This window comes from Neofelis nebulosa, chromosome 4 (genome assembly GCF_028018385.1).
Source record: "Neofelis nebulosa isolate mNeoNeb1 chromosome 4, mNeoNeb1.pri, whole genome shotgun sequence".
Classification (NCBI taxonomy): Eukaryota; Metazoa; Chordata; class Mammalia; order Carnivora; family Felidae; genus Neofelis; species Neofelis nebulosa.
The window spans coordinates 166,652,817-166,668,226 of NC_080785.1; the positions used below are offsets into that span (position 1 = coordinate 166,652,817).

The 15,410-nt window shown below is 59.1% G+C and overlaps 1 protein-coding gene across 1 annotated transcript; it reads left to right on the forward strand.

Moving 5' to 3' along the window:
* Window positions 1–12,253, forward strand: MYDGF (myeloid derived growth factor). Its single transcript, XM_058728379.1, has 6 exons — window positions 1–282; window positions 1,599–1,649; window positions 7,395–7,456; window positions 8,914–8,995; window positions 10,265–10,337; window positions 11,767–12,253. Exons 1-6 carry the CDS (start codon window positions 109–111, stop codon window positions 11,844–11,846), a joined length of 522 nt encoding a protein of 173 aa, XP_058584362.1. The 5' UTR covers window positions 1–108; the 3' UTR covers window positions 11,847–12,253.
* Window positions 12,254–15,410: the final 3,157 nt, after the last annotated feature.

Below are 15,410 nucleotides of genomic sequence, written 5' to 3' on the forward strand. Positions count from 1 at the left end.
CGCGCCTGGTCACGTGCCCGCGCCGCCGCCGACGTGGCCTCCAGAGGTCGCCCCACGTGTCCCTTGCCGCGTCCCGTCGCCACCCTGCCCTGCGGATCCGATACCAACATGGCGGCGCCCAGCAAAAGGAGGAACGGCGAAGGCGCGAGCTGGTGGGCTGCGTTGCTCCTGGCGGCTGTGGCGTTGAGGCCGGGGGAGGCGGTGTCCGAGCCCACGACGGTGGCGTTCGACGTGCGACCTGGCGGCGTCGTGCACTCTTTCTCCCAGAACGTGGGCCCGGGGGTACGTATCGCCGCCGCCCCGGGGGCTTGAGCGGTGGCGCCGGTGGGGGCGGGTCCTGAGAAGGGGGCCTGGACCGTCAGGGGCGGGGCCTGGCTTGGGAAGGGACTCTGGGGGTGCGGTCATCCCGGAGATAGGGTTGAATTTACGCGGAGTGGGACTTCCTGGGGTCTGGCGACTTGGAGGGGGTGGGTCACTAGCCTCGGTCCCTGTTTCCTCTCGCGTGCCTCGCGTGGGCAAGCAGCCCTAACTCCCAGACCGGCCGAGTCCCCGGCCATTGGAGGGCAGAGCCGGCCCAGAAGTGGGGGGAGAGGAGGCCGGGGGGTTCTTCACCTCCAGGCCCTGCAGAGGGTCAGCCTCGCTGCGGCTCTGACTGCGGAGGAGGTGGACAGACGTTGCCCCTTCTCCATTGCACCAGGAGAAGGATGTCCTTCAACCCTTTCACCGAGGTGGGAGGCTAGGCCCTCCTTAGCCGTCAGTCAGCAAGCCTGGGGCTAGCCCAGCGCTGCCCCTAGCTCGTTGGAGAAGCCCTTCCCCTCCCATCTTCATTTTCCCTGTCTGTTACAGGTGTCACTAGCTGCGACGTACCACTTCCTCATAGCCAGATGTCGCCCCAAGTGCTTTATTTGCTAGGACCGTTTCACAGATGAGGAAAACAGACTCAGCAAAGTTTTCACTTGTCTGAGGCCCACAGCAGAGCAGAGAAGGGCCTCCTGGTGCCCCTGCTTCCAGAGTCCCCAGATGGGTGGGTGCTTGGAGGGTGGGGGACTTCCCCCTTCCTGTTCTCCCTCCCCCAGAAGCCACGTGGGCTGTTTGTCCTGACTTAGGAGCTCACTAGCAGGGAGACAGGCAGGGGAGTTCTAGGTCTGTAGACACTGGGAGGCCCTGTGGGGCTGGCCTCCAGGCACATCAGCCAAGAATCGGGCTCTACCTCCTTTCCTTAGTGCAGATGTTCAAAAGCCGGATGTTATTTATTTTTTAAATTTTATTTATTAGTATTATTTTGTTAGGAATTAGTATTTTTTAAATGTTTATTTACTTTTGAGAGAGCATGAGTTGGGGGGGAGGGGCAGAGAGAGAGAGAGAGAGAGAGAGGAGGACAGGGGATCCACAATGGGCTATGCGCTGGCAGGAGCAAGCCCGACGCGGGGCTCGAACTCACAAACTGTGAGATCATGACCCAAGCTAAAGTAGGACGCTCAACCGACTGAGCCACCCACGTGCCCCAAGAGCCAGATCTTCTGGATTTTGGATCTCGGAAGGACATCCGCCGTAAGCGCTTCCTAACAAACTTTTTTCCATCTTCAATTTGTCTCCAGGACAAATATACATGCACGTTCACCTACGCTTCTCAAGGAGGGACCAACGAGGTGAGTTGTTCCAAATTCCACGTAGTTTTGTATGGCGGTATCCGTTGTCGTGGAGAAATGCTCTCCAGGGAACAATAGAGGTGGGTCACACCCACATTAACTCACACTCATGGAACTGTTCTTGCGTCACCAATGAAAGAACATACTCCAGTTCACTAACGATGGCAGGGCAGGTTTCCCCTGTAATTCCACACAGTGAACAAAAGTCTGGATACGAAGAGGCACGTGAGGTGCGGCTCTGTTCCCGGGAGCCTCTGTCAGGGGTATTTTGTTTGCCTTCCGTGATGCATGACCAATCATGATAAATTTAGCAGCTTAAAACAACCCCCATTTACTGTCTCCCGGTTCTGATAAGGTTAGAAGCCGTGGTCAGCGCGGCCGGGCGCTTCATAAAGCCAAAATCAAGGCGGCAGCCGGCCAGCTCTCATCTCCAGGCTCCTCCGAGTTGTCGGCGGAACCCAGTTCCTCGCCACGTACGACTGAGGTCCCCATTTCGTGGTGGCTGTTTTCTCCGGCGGCCAGTGGCCGAAGAGGAAATAAGATTCGAAACATAAGAAGGATGTGATTCACCCTTGCTGGCTTGGGGGGGTAGCGCGAGGCAAGGAGCACAGATGGCCTCTGGGAGCGGATGGCAACTCCTGGCTGGCGGCCGGGCTTCAGTCTTCCAGCCGCAGGAACTGAGCTCTGCCCCAAGCACGTTGGGAAGAGTTGGAAGGGGAGTCCAAGCCTCAGATGGGAGTGCATTTCGCTGACACCTTGCGTCCGGTCTTGGGAGACGCGGAGTAGGGCCCACCATACCCGGCTTGTGTCGGGGACCGAGAGCTGCTTAGTGGGCAGTGCAGTGAAGCTGCTGAACTTGGGGTCACACAAGGGTAGTGAGTTGAACGGTGCTCCCCCAGAAGCCACGGTCGCTTCCTAATCCCTGGAACCTGTGACTTTAACCTTACTTACGTATTTATTTTCATTTGTTTTTTTAACGTGTATTTTACGTTTGAAAGATAGAGACAGAATGTGAGCAGGGGAGGGGCGGAGGGAGAGGGAGGCACAGGATCCGAAGCAGGCTCCAGGCTCCGAGCCGTCAGCACCCAGCCCGACGCGGGGCACGAACCCACGAACGGTGAGATCATGACCTGAGCCAAAGTCGGACGCTTAACCGACTGAGCCACCCAGGCGCCCCTAACCTTATTTAGTAGAAAAAAAAAATATATCTGCAGGCGTAAGTTAAGGACTGTGCAACGAGGAGATCGTGCTGGGTTATCCCAGTGGACCCTGAATCCAATGACAATAACTCTTACAAGAGACACTCCGGGGAGATTTGATAGAAGAGGAGAAGACACTCAGAGGAAAAGGCCAAGTAAAGACAGGGGCAGAGATGGAGGGACGCGGCCACAAGCCAAGGGACACCTGGAGCCACCAGAAACCAGAAGAGGCAGGAAGGATCCTTCCCTAGAGCCTTTGAACTGTTCTTGCATCACCCATAAAAGAACATACTCCAGTTCACTAACGATGGCAGGTTTCCCCCTATAATTCCACACAGTGAACAAAAGTCTGGATGCGAAGAGGCACGTGAGGTGCGGCTCTGTCCCCAGGAGCCTCTGTCAGGGGCATTTTGTTTGCCTTCCGTGGCAGCCTGGCGGCGACACCTTGGTTTGGACTTCTGGCCTCCAGACGTGGGAGGGAATACAGCGTAGCGGCTGTAAGGGAGGAGGTTTGTGATACTTCGTTACGGCAGCCCCAGGAAATAATGCCCGCAGCCACAGACTACGAAACAGCCAGGAACGGACGCACCAGTACAAAGAAGAACTCCGAGAGTGAGGTACTGGTTTATTCAGGAGGGAGAGCTTCAAGGGTTCGGGAAGAGGCACAAACAGACTTTCTCAAAGTCGTTAGAATTAGAAGAAAAAGGGAAGAATTCATCGTCCCTGTAAAAATCAATAAACAGCATCTCCCTGTATCCCTGATTGTGCTTTGCTCCCAATCGACCGGACTTTGGGGAAAGCCTGCTCTCCTTCCAGAACAGTCTGTGGCATTGTGTCGCCCTACTGTGGCCGTTTATCGGGTGCCATGCGCTGTGCTGAGCCGTGCACACGTCTCATTTCTTCCTCTCCACGGCCCCAGGCGGCCATACTGTTCTGCCATGACCTAGTTTCACACAGAGGACACAGAGGCCCGGGGTCCCCCAGCTGGGAAGTGACCGAGGTCCCCAGGGCATACACCCCTAACCACTGCTCTGTGCAGGAAACACCAGCAGCTTGGAAAAGAGCGCACACACGCACACCCGCCACCGACGAAACTCTCAGAGCTACAGCATTGGGGGAGGGAGAGCCAAGTTCAGTCGCGCTGGCTGGGGTGACTGTAGGCTGGAGCCTTGTCTTGAAGTAGCCGTTGCGTCACAAACTGGAATTCCAGCACTGGGCTGCTTTCGTTCATCTTGGAGGAGGATTTCATTCATCCAGGCTCATCCTGGAGGAAACCACCTAAGAAAAGCATGTGTGCTGTGGTGCGGACTCGTTCCAGGAGCACCCGTCTGGAGCTGTGACCGAGATCACAGGTAGCCGGCTGCCGGGGCGGGTGGCGCTGTGGGAGCCCGACGGGGCGCTCGGTGGCTCCTCATCTCTCCGTGCCCGCCAGGAGGCCCAGCAGCTGGAGCGCTTGGCCGTGGCCGGTGGGGATGCAGAGTGGCCATTTCTTACCAAGTCAAACGTACACTTGCCCTGTAGCCCGGCACTTCCACTGCTAGGGGTCTGCCCGCTGGTAACGTGCACGACCGTCCCAGCAGCGGGATTCAGAATGGCCAACGAGGGAAACAGCCCGAGTGTCCTAACCCTAACCCTAACCCGCGGACAGCAGTGAGGAGGCGCCCACACCCGCTGCCCCGTGACGGACCCTGAACACACGCCGCCCAGGGAAGGAACCAGGCACGAGAGGCCCCAGAGTATATGATTCGACTTATGTGAAACGTCCAGAACAGGCAACGTGCGCGCGCGGGGGAGGGGTGACTGCCGAGGGAGATGGGGTTCTTTTCCGGGGAGGCGGAATGTTCCGGAACTAGGTCGTGGTGATGGGATGCACACCTGGGAACGTGCTAGAAAACACAGACTTGTTTGCTTTAGAAAAGCGAAAGGTCCGGTACGGAAATATTGCCCAACGAAGCCACTGAACAAGTGACCTGTGGTCGCCCGCAGCAGCGTGGGTGAGCGTCCGGGGCCGCGTGCTGAGTGGAAACATACACAAGACCTGCCTACTGCCTGATTCCTCTCGGAGGACGGTTTTGTAAAGGCCCAGCTCTGAGACGGGAGATGAGGTCCGCGGTTACCAGGATTTCGCGGGGAGGGGTTAAGTGCAGAGGGAAGGGGCCGGGGAATTCGGGGAGACAGAACCGGTCTGTACCTTGATGGGGTGGGGGACACACAACTGGAGGCGTTGGGCTCTGTCGTGTCCCATCTGTCGTGTGTGTCCTAATAAAAAGTGCTAGCACCTGCCACTTAGGCGTCCTCTGTCACACCCAGCCACTTCTGTGCCTGGTTCCCCTAGCTGCACAGACAGGTCCCAGGGGCCCAGGCTGTCCCAGAACACACACGGGCGTCTGATGCCAGAGCCGGAGCCTTACCAGCTGCCCACCGTGCCAGCCACGAGACCACAGCCAAGTTCATGTAACCACAAGGTCACTCACAGTTGACCCTGCTGCTTAGAAGCTCTTGGTTTTAAATTGGGTTGGCGTCCAGTTTTTCAAACCATGTTTAAATGTTTTCCTCGGGGCGCCTGGGTGGCTCAGTCGGTTAAGTGTCCGACTTCAGCTCAGGTCACGATCTCGCGTCCGTGAGTTCGAGCCCCGCGTCGGGCTCTGGGCTGATGGCTCGGAGCCTGGAGCCTGCTTCCGATTCTGTCTCCCTCTCTCTGTGCCCCTCCCCCGTTCATGCTCTGTCTCTCTCTGTCTCAAAAATAAATAAACATTAAAAAAATAATAATAAATAAATAAATAAATGTTTGCCTCATTTTCAAGAACCTTTTCAGAGCCGTGGCAAACCTCTGTCTCACAGCATAAAACCATTTCCAGGTGCTCAGAGGCCTTGGGGCCATGGACAGGTGCTTTTAAAAGTTTCTTTCAGTTTTTAATTAATTTTAGACAGAGTGAGGGCACGATCAGGGGAAGGGCACAGTGGGAGAGGAAGAGAGGGAGAGAGGGAGAACCTTAAGCAGGCTGCATGTTCAGTGCAGAACCCAGTGCGGGGCTCAATCCCACAACCCTGGGATCTTGACCTGAACCTAAATCAAGAGTCAGGCGCGCAACCGACCGAGCCCCCCGGGCGCCCCTGGACAGGTGCTAATTTTAAACAGGGAGGAAAACAAATCTGAGTCTGCGGGTATGGCCTGCAGCCGTCCCGCCAGAATAATCGGTCCACACCTCCGCGCTGCAGGCAAGCGGCATCTAGATGACCATTTACTCCCATTATAATTAACCTAAACACGGCCTTGCTCTCCTTAATGAAGACGCTCTAACTTTAAATCAGGAATGCCAGTACTCGGTGTGTATTATTAGTCCCGGGAGGGGACTGTAAACTCGCATTTTACTAGCGAAATCCACAGATGCCGCAGGCAGCCCAGAACCGGCCGTGGTGGTCTGTTTCCGTTCGCCGGGTTTTCAGAGGCCGTGAAATCTAGAAGAAACTGGCAGCGGTGTATTTGGGAATCACAGCGTTTTTGACTTAAAAAAAAATTTTTTTTAGCGTTTATTTTTGAGAGACAGAGACAGAAGAGGGGCAGAGAGAGAGGGAGACACAGAATCCGAAGGAGGCGGCAGGCTCTGTGCTGACCGCGGGGCTCGAACCCACCGACCGCGAGATCGAGACCTGAGCCGAAGTCGGACGCTCAACCGACGGAGCCACCCAGGCGCCCCTTTAATTGGATTTCTAGAAAGCTGACACCTCCACGTCATTGAAAGAGAAAAACACATAAAAAAGCTTTCTGGTGCCTTCCATTGTCCAGGCCCCACCCACGTCCTCCGTGTAACCATGAGTATCACAGTCTTGGCATTTGCGCTGAGGATGTTATGGTCATTCAACGAGCATGAATATACTCTGTTGCCTTTTAGTTTTCTTTTTTTTTTTTTAACATTTATTTATTTTTGAGACAGAGACAGAGCATGAATGGGGGAGGGGCAGAGAGAGAGGGAGACACAGAATCGGAAGCAGGCTCCAGGCTCCGAGCCATCAGCCCAGAGCCCGACGCGGGGCTCGAACTCACGGACCGCGAGATCGTGACCTGAGCCGAAGTCGGACGCTCAACCGACTGAGCCACCCAGGCGCCCCTCCTTTTAGTTTTCTTGATAGGCTTTATTTTTCAGGGAAGTTTGAGATTCACAGCCAAAGTGGGCAGAAGGCACAGATTTTGATAACCACCCCCCCCCCCCAGGCCCCCCATGCACGGCCTCCCCTGTCAATGACAGCCGCCACCAGAGGGGGCATCTGTTATCGTCGCCGAACCCGCCCTCCCGCGTCATTGTGAGCCCCGGCCCATAGCGGACACTGGGGTTCACGCTTGGTCCCGCTCCTGTGGGTTTGGACGAACGTGTGAGGGCACGTCCCCACCGTTATGGCCTCACCGCCCCTGAGCCAGGCTCCAGCCGGCTGGCCCAGGGAAGGTTCGCTCACTTTGCAGAACCAGAGCTGAACCTGAAACCCACAGAGTGTGCCGTGAGCAGGGAGGCCGCGGGCCCGGGGCCGACCTGTATCTTTCTCTCCCCAGAAGTGGCAGATGAGTCTGGGGACCAGCAAAGACCACCAGCACTTCACCTGCACCATCTGGAGGTAAGTCAGGGGTCCCGGGGTGGCGCCTCGCTGAGTCTGCTGTGGGTGCTCGCCTGGGGTGCTGGGAAGACAGGGTCCTACACCCCAGAGGGCGCACAGGCGGGGGGCAGATGTCACACAGGTACAGATCGGAGAGGGGGTGTGCCACTGTGGGGGGGGTCGGTGGGGCGGGGAGGGCGCCCCAGGCAAGCGCATTGACACTGAGGCCAAGAGGGGAGCGGGGAGGAAAGCAGCCCCAGGGGAGGGGTGGGGCTCCCCCCCATCGTCACCCTCAGTCTCCCGCCCAGGCTTTGCAGTCCCGGAGCACCACGAGCGAGCCACAGCCCAAGAAGGGACAGGAACGGGGGTGCTCAGCCCAGTGGGGGGTAGGGCGCTGGGGCTGTGTCGCATCATGTCCCTGCTCCCCTGGGCCCTATGGCCTGGAACCGACTTCTCAAGCACTGGTTGTGGGTCTGGCACAGCTCAGGCCCTTTGGGGGAGACACGGAAGTCCGGGCCGGGGTGCCCCCCTCAGGGGGCTGGGGTGAGCACAGGGGGACAGATCCACAGACAGGAGATACTTGGGTTGTGGCAGCAACAGCCATAAAAAGACATGGGGTGTTTTAATTCGCTCATAGGCGCCACCTCACAGTCCCTTGCCTGGTGCTTTACAGACAGCAGGTGCCTGCCAGCAGAGTCGGGGATCTTCTCCCCCACGCTCTGCACTGGCCCCTGTTGGCAACAGGCAGAGGCCCCAGGGGCCAGGAGCCCAGTGTCCTAGTCAGGCCCTGCCGAGAGGAGACCCCGTCCTCAGCCCCCTGGCCTCAGAAGCGTCCCCGGGGCAAGGGGCCCCGGGGCATCCGTCTGTCTGCAGATCACCGCCCGGCACCAGAGCGTGTGAGCACCAGCCCTCTAGGTGCCCAAGGACCTGCTGGCCGCAGGGCCACCCGCTCAGCAAGAGGTCACGCCTACCTGGGCTGGCCTCCCAGTTCCGGACACTGACCGATCAGGCCCTGGCAGCCACCAGGGCTTAGAGAATCTGGGAGGCCCCCTGTACCCCCCCCCCCCACCTACCCTCCTGGTGCGCCCCTAGGGGGGCTCTTCACACGGCGGCACACGCTGCCGGCTCCTCTCAGCCCCTCGCTGCTCTGGCCGTGCTGACCTTGTGGTCCTTTGCATGCCCCCATTTGCACCCTCCCCGGGACCTTTGCCCTCCGCCCAGGGCAGCTGTCTCCCTCCCCTGCCTAGTTAACTCCTGTACTTCTCACCGCCGGGGATGTTGCCATTTCTTGGTCCCCAGCACAATGCCTGGAAATGCCTTTGGCCCTCGATGACAAAGCATTCAGTGAATGAACATAAGGCTTCCCATCCTAGCACAGCTGGGGCCCAGAAGGAGAAACAGACCTGTCAGTAAATGAGCCGGACGAATGTTCTAGCAAAGAGGAAAGGCTGACCCTCTTGCCTGCCCCTCTTTCGCAGGCCCCAGGGCAAGTCCTACCTGTACTTCACGCAGTTCAAGGCGGAGGTGCGGGGCGCGGAGATCGAGTACGGCATGGCCTACGTGAGTACAGGCCGCGCGTGCGGGGGTGGCTGCCGCGGTTCGTGCCATCGCAGACTGCTCCTTTCAGACCACCGGCAGGGGTGGGGAGGCGGGTGAAGTGAGGAGACAGACCTCAAGCCCCCAGGGGGAGATTCTGTAACCCGGGAGGACACGGGATGCCTCGCAGACTCTGGACCCGGACGTGTCAGGGAGATGGCACTGGGCCTGGAGACCCCTAGAGACCCGGTGGGTGGGGCAGGACACCTGGCCTCCCTCTCCTACCACCTGCCAGTGTCTGGCCAGTGCCCCGCTGCTGGCCAGGCCAACAGGAAGCCAGAGGGGAGGGGCCCACTCTCAAAGTCCTGGGTGCTCAGCCCTGGGGACACGGGCAGGGACGGCAAGGGCAGCAGCAGCACAGGCGGTGTGCTCACAGGGGTGGGGGAGGGCCCCACGTGCCTCGGCTCCCGTGACCTGTGGTTCATGGCCCGGGCAGCCCCTTCTGCCACGCTCCTGAGCCCCGCTGCCCCCACCAGGGGCCGGCCACACTGTGGAGCCCCTCCCCTGGTCCCTCCTTCTGCATTTGGGTCAGAAACAGTTGGAAAACCACTTTATTGGTCCAAGAAGCAGAACCAGGAGGGACAGGCATGAAGAGATCTGTTGCCAGGAACTGGCAAGGCCCTTGCAAAGCCTGCAGGCCAGGCTGGCTCGAGGGGGGCGGGGGGGGGGGGGTGGGGGAGGCGGCTGGCACTGTAGGGACTTCTGCAGGGACCTAGGTCCTGCTCTGAAGGCCCAGCCGGGGTCATTGAGGATAATCTCCTTTTCTTAAAGTCGGCTCCTGATGGACTTTGATCACACCGACAAAATACCTTCCCACTCTCGAGGGCCTGATTGCAGAACTGGGGCAAACAGACACGCCGCTGATCGAATTGCTCTCTGGGGTCCTGTCTTACTTTAAAACCCATGTTTAGCTGGCTTGAGACACAAGTCTGACGTTTAAAAATTACAGTCGAGAGGCTGCTGTGTTTGCATCCTTTCCATACGTTAACTGAAGGGAAAAAATGAAGGAAATAACCTTCCTCTGAGGATTTGCAGCAAAGGCGTGACGTTTTAAGCCGGTTGACAATCTCTTAAGTGGATTAACCACCGGCTCCTCTGGATTTTCTTTCGTGCTTAGAAAAGCGTCAGGCACCCCTTTGGTAAAAGCAGGTGGCTTTAGCCTGTGCTGCTCTGGGAAGCAGACCGGATCGTGTTCTTTCCTGATTAGAAAAGCTTCCACGGGTTCTTTTTCAGTCCAAAGCTGCGTTTGAAAGAGAAAGCGACGTCCCCCTGAAAAACGAGGAATTTGAAGTGACCAAAACAGCAGGTATGGAAGGATGGATTGTTGGGGGCCCCTGGGGGGGCGCAGTCGGTTAAGCGAGCGGCTCTCGGTTCCGGCCCAGGACATGATCTCCCGCTTTGTGGGTGTGAGCCCCGTGTGGAGCTCTGCGTGGACAGCGAGGGGTCTGCTTGGGATTCTCTCTCTCTCTTTGCCTCTCCCCCACCTGCTCCCTCTCTCTCAAAATAAATAAGTTTTTAAAAAACACTTAAATAAAGAAAAAAAGGGATGTTTGGTGCAGATAGGCCCCAGGTACACAGGCAGAGAAGATGGGGGGGCAGGGCGCCCCCATCGGAGGGAGGGGAGGCTACCCCTCAGCGCCCCAGCTTATAGCCCAGCGTCTGCGGACTGTTGCCCGAAAGGGCCACTAGTTATTTTCGGCCTCGTGGGGCAGACAGCCTCTGAGAGGGCAAAGGCGACCCGTCAGGCGCCACAGGTCACTGAGTAGGCGTGGCTGCATTCTAATAAAACTTTATTGTATGAACACAGAAGCGTGAACTGCCTATCCCTAAAATACCATTTTCCTGTCGGTTCTTGTTAAAGTTGTTTAAAATGCAGAAGCCGCCCTGAGCTCATGGCGCAGGCCATGCTGGCCAGTCAGTCCCTGCTAGAGAACGAAGAGCGCGAGAGTCTGCTCGGAGCCCTGTGGCCCTTGGGGACACTCGGGGTCGCTCCACAGCAAGGGGTCCTGTGACACCCGCACAGCCTGGCCGTCCCGGGCTCTGTGACGAGGAAGAGTTCCTGTGCTTTTCACGCAGAAGGTGTCCGCGAGGCATCGAGGTTGCTGCCTGCCCCGTGTGTCACGGGGAGGTGGGGTTACCTCTGAGGTCAGGGAGCCCCTGGTGTCCTGAGCCGTGTTGGGCTCTGCGGGGCGGGTGCTGGGCAGGAGGAGGGGTGGGAAGCTCCACAGCCGGGGCTCCGGGGAGGGCGAACGGTTAGGACGATGGACACGGGAGTGGGGCCATGTGGCGGGGAGCCCTGAGGGTCCTGAGGGACAGCAAAGATAAGGTGAAGGACCCCCGTGATTGTGGGAGTCACCAGGCATAGGGATGGAGAAGGGGGGTGCAGTGAGCGGAGGTTTGGGGCATGAGGGGCCTTGGGTCTGGAAGGGGAGCCCTGTCCTACCTGCAGGTCCTTGCAGGTGTGGGACTGTAGCGGTCAAGGACAAAGGAGGTGGGGTTGCCAGTGCAAACGGGAGGTGATACAGCTCGGCCACCATCCATTCTCGCAGGATGACCTCGGCTCTTCCCACGCTGAGCTTTCCGGGGGCTTCTGCTGCCCTCAGGACAGCCTCCCCTGTGTCCCTCACCCAGTAGACTTCAGGCCTGGCCTTTCCGTGTCGGGTCCACTGTGGGGACGGCGCCCGGGCCTGGCCCAGGGCCCGGAGCGTCTCACCCCAACGCTTCTTCTCTTGCAGTGTCCCACCGGCCCGGGGCGTTCAAGGCCGAGCTGTCCAAGCTGGTGATTGTGGCCAAGGCATCCCGCAGTGAGCTGTGACCAGGAGCCCCCGGCAAGGGTGGCTCTTCCCCATCCCCGCCGAGGGAGCTGGGCCCTGGGAGAGCTGGCGCGTTACTGGTCTTCTGGGGTGGGGGAGACTGTCGGTCGACGTCCCCTGAGCATGGAGCACGGGTCTGGGACCCACTGCCCGTCTCTTACCGAAAGAGGCACTGACTGAGGCACTCGGTGGGGGACTCCCAGGGGGACTCCTGGCTTTTCTGAAACCAGTGCGCGCCTCCCTGTGGATCCGGCCAGGCTCCAGGTCACTCCCTGGAAGAGCGATCCTGCCGCCCTGCCTCCAAGCCTGCCGCTTTCTTGCAGTTTCCCTGGGGGACCTTCTTCCAGACTACCTGGGAGGAAATGAAGTGTTCTTTCATATTTAAATAAATGAGACGATTGAAGAGCTACCACCCAGACTTGGCGACGGGCAGTAGGGGCTGCCTGTCTGGGCGCTCGGGGCTGGGGGCCCAGGGACGGGGCAGGGCCCGGGTGCCGGCACGCCCCTGCCTTGCCGGAGACCTGCATCGGCCCGGGCATCTGTACTCTCCGCGTTGCCCGCAAAAGCGCCGGGCCCACGTTGGCTCAGCTAATCTCTTGGATGGCGGCATGGCGACTTAAAACATCAGCGGGGACAAACACCCACAGGCAAACATAAATAAAACCCCCAAGTGTCCCAGCCACTCAGAAGGGCCCTGGTCCTCCCAGCAGTGGGCCTGGGAGTGTGACCCCCAGCTTGCCCGTCAGCCTGCCCTCTCACCGTGTCCTCTCGTGAGCACACGAGGGGAAGAGAAACCGCGAAACTCTGGGCTTTGGTCCGCCGGGCTGTGAATCGGATCCTTGCTAATGAGACGCACCTCATGGGCTGGCCTCCCTTGTGCCGACCTGAGCAACGGGGCGCTGCGGTGACCCCAGTTGCCAGAGAAGAGGCGGGTGTTGGGGCTCCCGCCCAAGAGCGCACACCTACAGGAGGTGGGGTAGGACCGTCACCCCGTCTACACCCGTGGCGGGCACCCGTGTCAGGAGCAATTTCAGAGCTCGGTGTGGGCGCGTGAACAACGGCTGTTTCCAGAACAAATGACAAAGGGGGGCTTCGGGGGGCCCACTTGACCCAAGAATGGATGGGCTTTGAGGTCTGGTAAGCACAGGGACCTGTGGGTGTCACAGGGACCCCGGTGAGGGCCGGGAGCCTCTGCCACTCCTGGCTGTGAGGCTCGATGGACTGAAAAACCAAGTGAATCTCAACAGGCCCCCGGAGGTGGATGGCTGTCCGGGGCCTCCTGCAGAAACAAGGCAGCCGGAAACTGGCAGAAGGGACGTGGCCCCCGGGGCCGCTGAGGGTCAAGTGGGCTGGACCCCGGCAGGAGGGACAGATGCTTCCACGGTTGGCCCGGAACCACCGAGCACGTCTGAATCCCTGGGCGTCCTCAAGGACGCAGAGCCCCGGGACGCGGCAGGACATCTGGACACAAACTGGCTCCTCCTCGCCCCCGCCAGCCACGTGGGGGCATCCCCTTGTAGCTTTCGGGCAAACCCGCAAAGGACGCCACGCTGGCCCCGGGGGCTGTGGTCGTGATGAGGGGCCGAACCCGACCGAGCCATACAGGCCAAGCTGTGTGGGCCCGCTGGTCTGTCCCGGCGCCCGCTGGAGCGGAAAGGGAACCCGTCAGCGAGGCCCACGGGCGGGTGACGTTACACGCAAGCTCAGCTTGAAAGGCAAAAGCCCCGAGCCCCGGGAGGACAGGAGAAAGCTGTCAGCCCCAGTGATTCAGTCGCCAGTTGCACATAATGCCGATCGAAGATGGGTGCTTTTATTTAGAGAGCCGTGTCGTGCTCTTTGGTTTTTCTAAATTAAATCTCAGATTTATGGAAAGAGTCAAGGCAGGCTGGACAGCCCAGCAGGGCACAAGTACAAAGCGTTATGCACGTTGGTTGATGGAGTCCGCGTGCAAAGCCGAGGACAAAGGCTCCCATGGGGGGCTTCTTGGGTACTCAGAATGCGCGCTCCTTCTTTTTTTTTTTTTAATTTTTTTCAACGTTTTTTATTTATTTTTGGGACAGAGAGAGACAGAGCATGAATGGGGGAGGGACAGAGAGAGAGGGAGACACAGAATCGGAAACAGGCTCCAGGCTCTGAGCCATCAGCCCAGAGCCTGACGTGGGGCTCGAACTCACGGACCGCGAGATCGTGACCTGGCTGAAGTCGGACGCTTAACCGACTGCGCCACCCAGGCGCCCCGCGCGCTCCTTCTTGAATGTGAACTGTCTCCCGACGGAAGATGGGAGGACGGGTTTGCCTTCGAGGGCTGGGGCAGAGGTGGGAACAGTGGCTCTTGGGCAAGAGAACTTGGGCTTTTTCAGGGAAAAACCACAGAAAGGCCACCCTGCATCTGGGGCTGTAATGTCTTGTGGGCCGTTGCAGCAGGCCGGGGTGGGGGGAGGGGGAGGTGGGCGAAAGGGCCAGGTGGGACTGTGGCAGGCCAGGGGGGCCGCGCCCATGCGGCCTCACCAGCAGGCAGTGCGGGCTCAGGCCAAGTTTTCGAGAAAACTCCAAACCTAGATTGGTACGTGTAACTTCCTTGTTTTTAACAAATGCCAAACGTCTCGAACGATGGACGGAGTCAACCAAACCCATCTTCTGGCCTAAAAAGGCCTGCAGGCCTCCCGTGTGAAGGCTTCGCCCAACAGACCTGGCTCTGCAAAAAACGGTCACGGGACGTCATTTTCCTCCTCCCCGCGGGCGCCCAGAGTAACCTTCCCGGCGCGTCAGGGGGCCGGCCTGTAGAGCGTTCTGCGGCCTGTTAAAACGCGCGTCCCCTCCCGACACACAGAAGTCACAGATTCACCCCCACACCCCACGTGCCCATCTGTGCCCCGAGGTGAGAGTGGCGTGTCTTCCGGGGGTGTCGCCAAAGCCAAAATTGGCTGAGCTTTGCTCTCGGAGGTCTTGGGAAAACGCCTGCCGCCAACCACAAGTGAAATAACCAGTTTTAAACGGGCGTGCATCTCCGATGGCTTTCCCCTTGAGCCCCGAGCAAGGGGCACGCTCCGTCCCCTCCCGCGTGGGAGTCAGGGCAGCGATCCCGACCAAATGGAGGCATCCTCGCCCACAGCCCCCACCCCAGCGCTCTCCCTGGCTCCCTGCGCGCGACCCCCAGGGCAAGAGCGGGCAAGAGCGGGAATCTGTGCCCTCCTAGCCCTGGAGGCGGAGGCCGGAGTCTGCAGTCAAGGTGTCCCTTGGGCCGGTTCCTTCGGAAGGCCGTTCGGGCGGCTCTCCCAGCTTCTGGAGGCTGCTGGCAGTCCTGGCTGGTAGACACAGCCATCCAGAGTCTGCCCCCACCTTCACACGGCCTTCTCTGTCTGAACGTCCCCTTACGAGGACACCAGTCATGCTGCATCAGGGGCCCACCCCCACTCCAGCGTGACCTCAACTGATTCCATCCGCGAGGACCCTATTTCCAAACAAGGGCGCAGCGGTTCTGGGGGCTAGAACTTCAACCAAAGAATTTGGGGAGCTGCAGCTCACCCCCACGACCCTGTCGGAAGGAACAGGCAACATCGTTAACA

Bases quoted from the DNA above. Each gene is read 5' to 3' on its own strand.
- MYDGF (XM_058728379.1), top strand. From the start codon at position 109: ATGGCGGCGCCCAGCAAAAGGAGGAACGGCGAAGGCGCGAGCTGGTGG. The intron at 283-1,598 runs GTACGTATCGCC...ATTTGTCTCCAG, and splicing joins CCCAGAACGTGGGCCCGGGG to GACAAATATACATGCACGTT. The intron at 8,996-10,264 runs GTGAGTACAGGC...GTTCTTTTTCAG, and splicing joins TCGAGTACGGCATGGCCTAC to TCCAAAGCTGCGTTTGAAAG.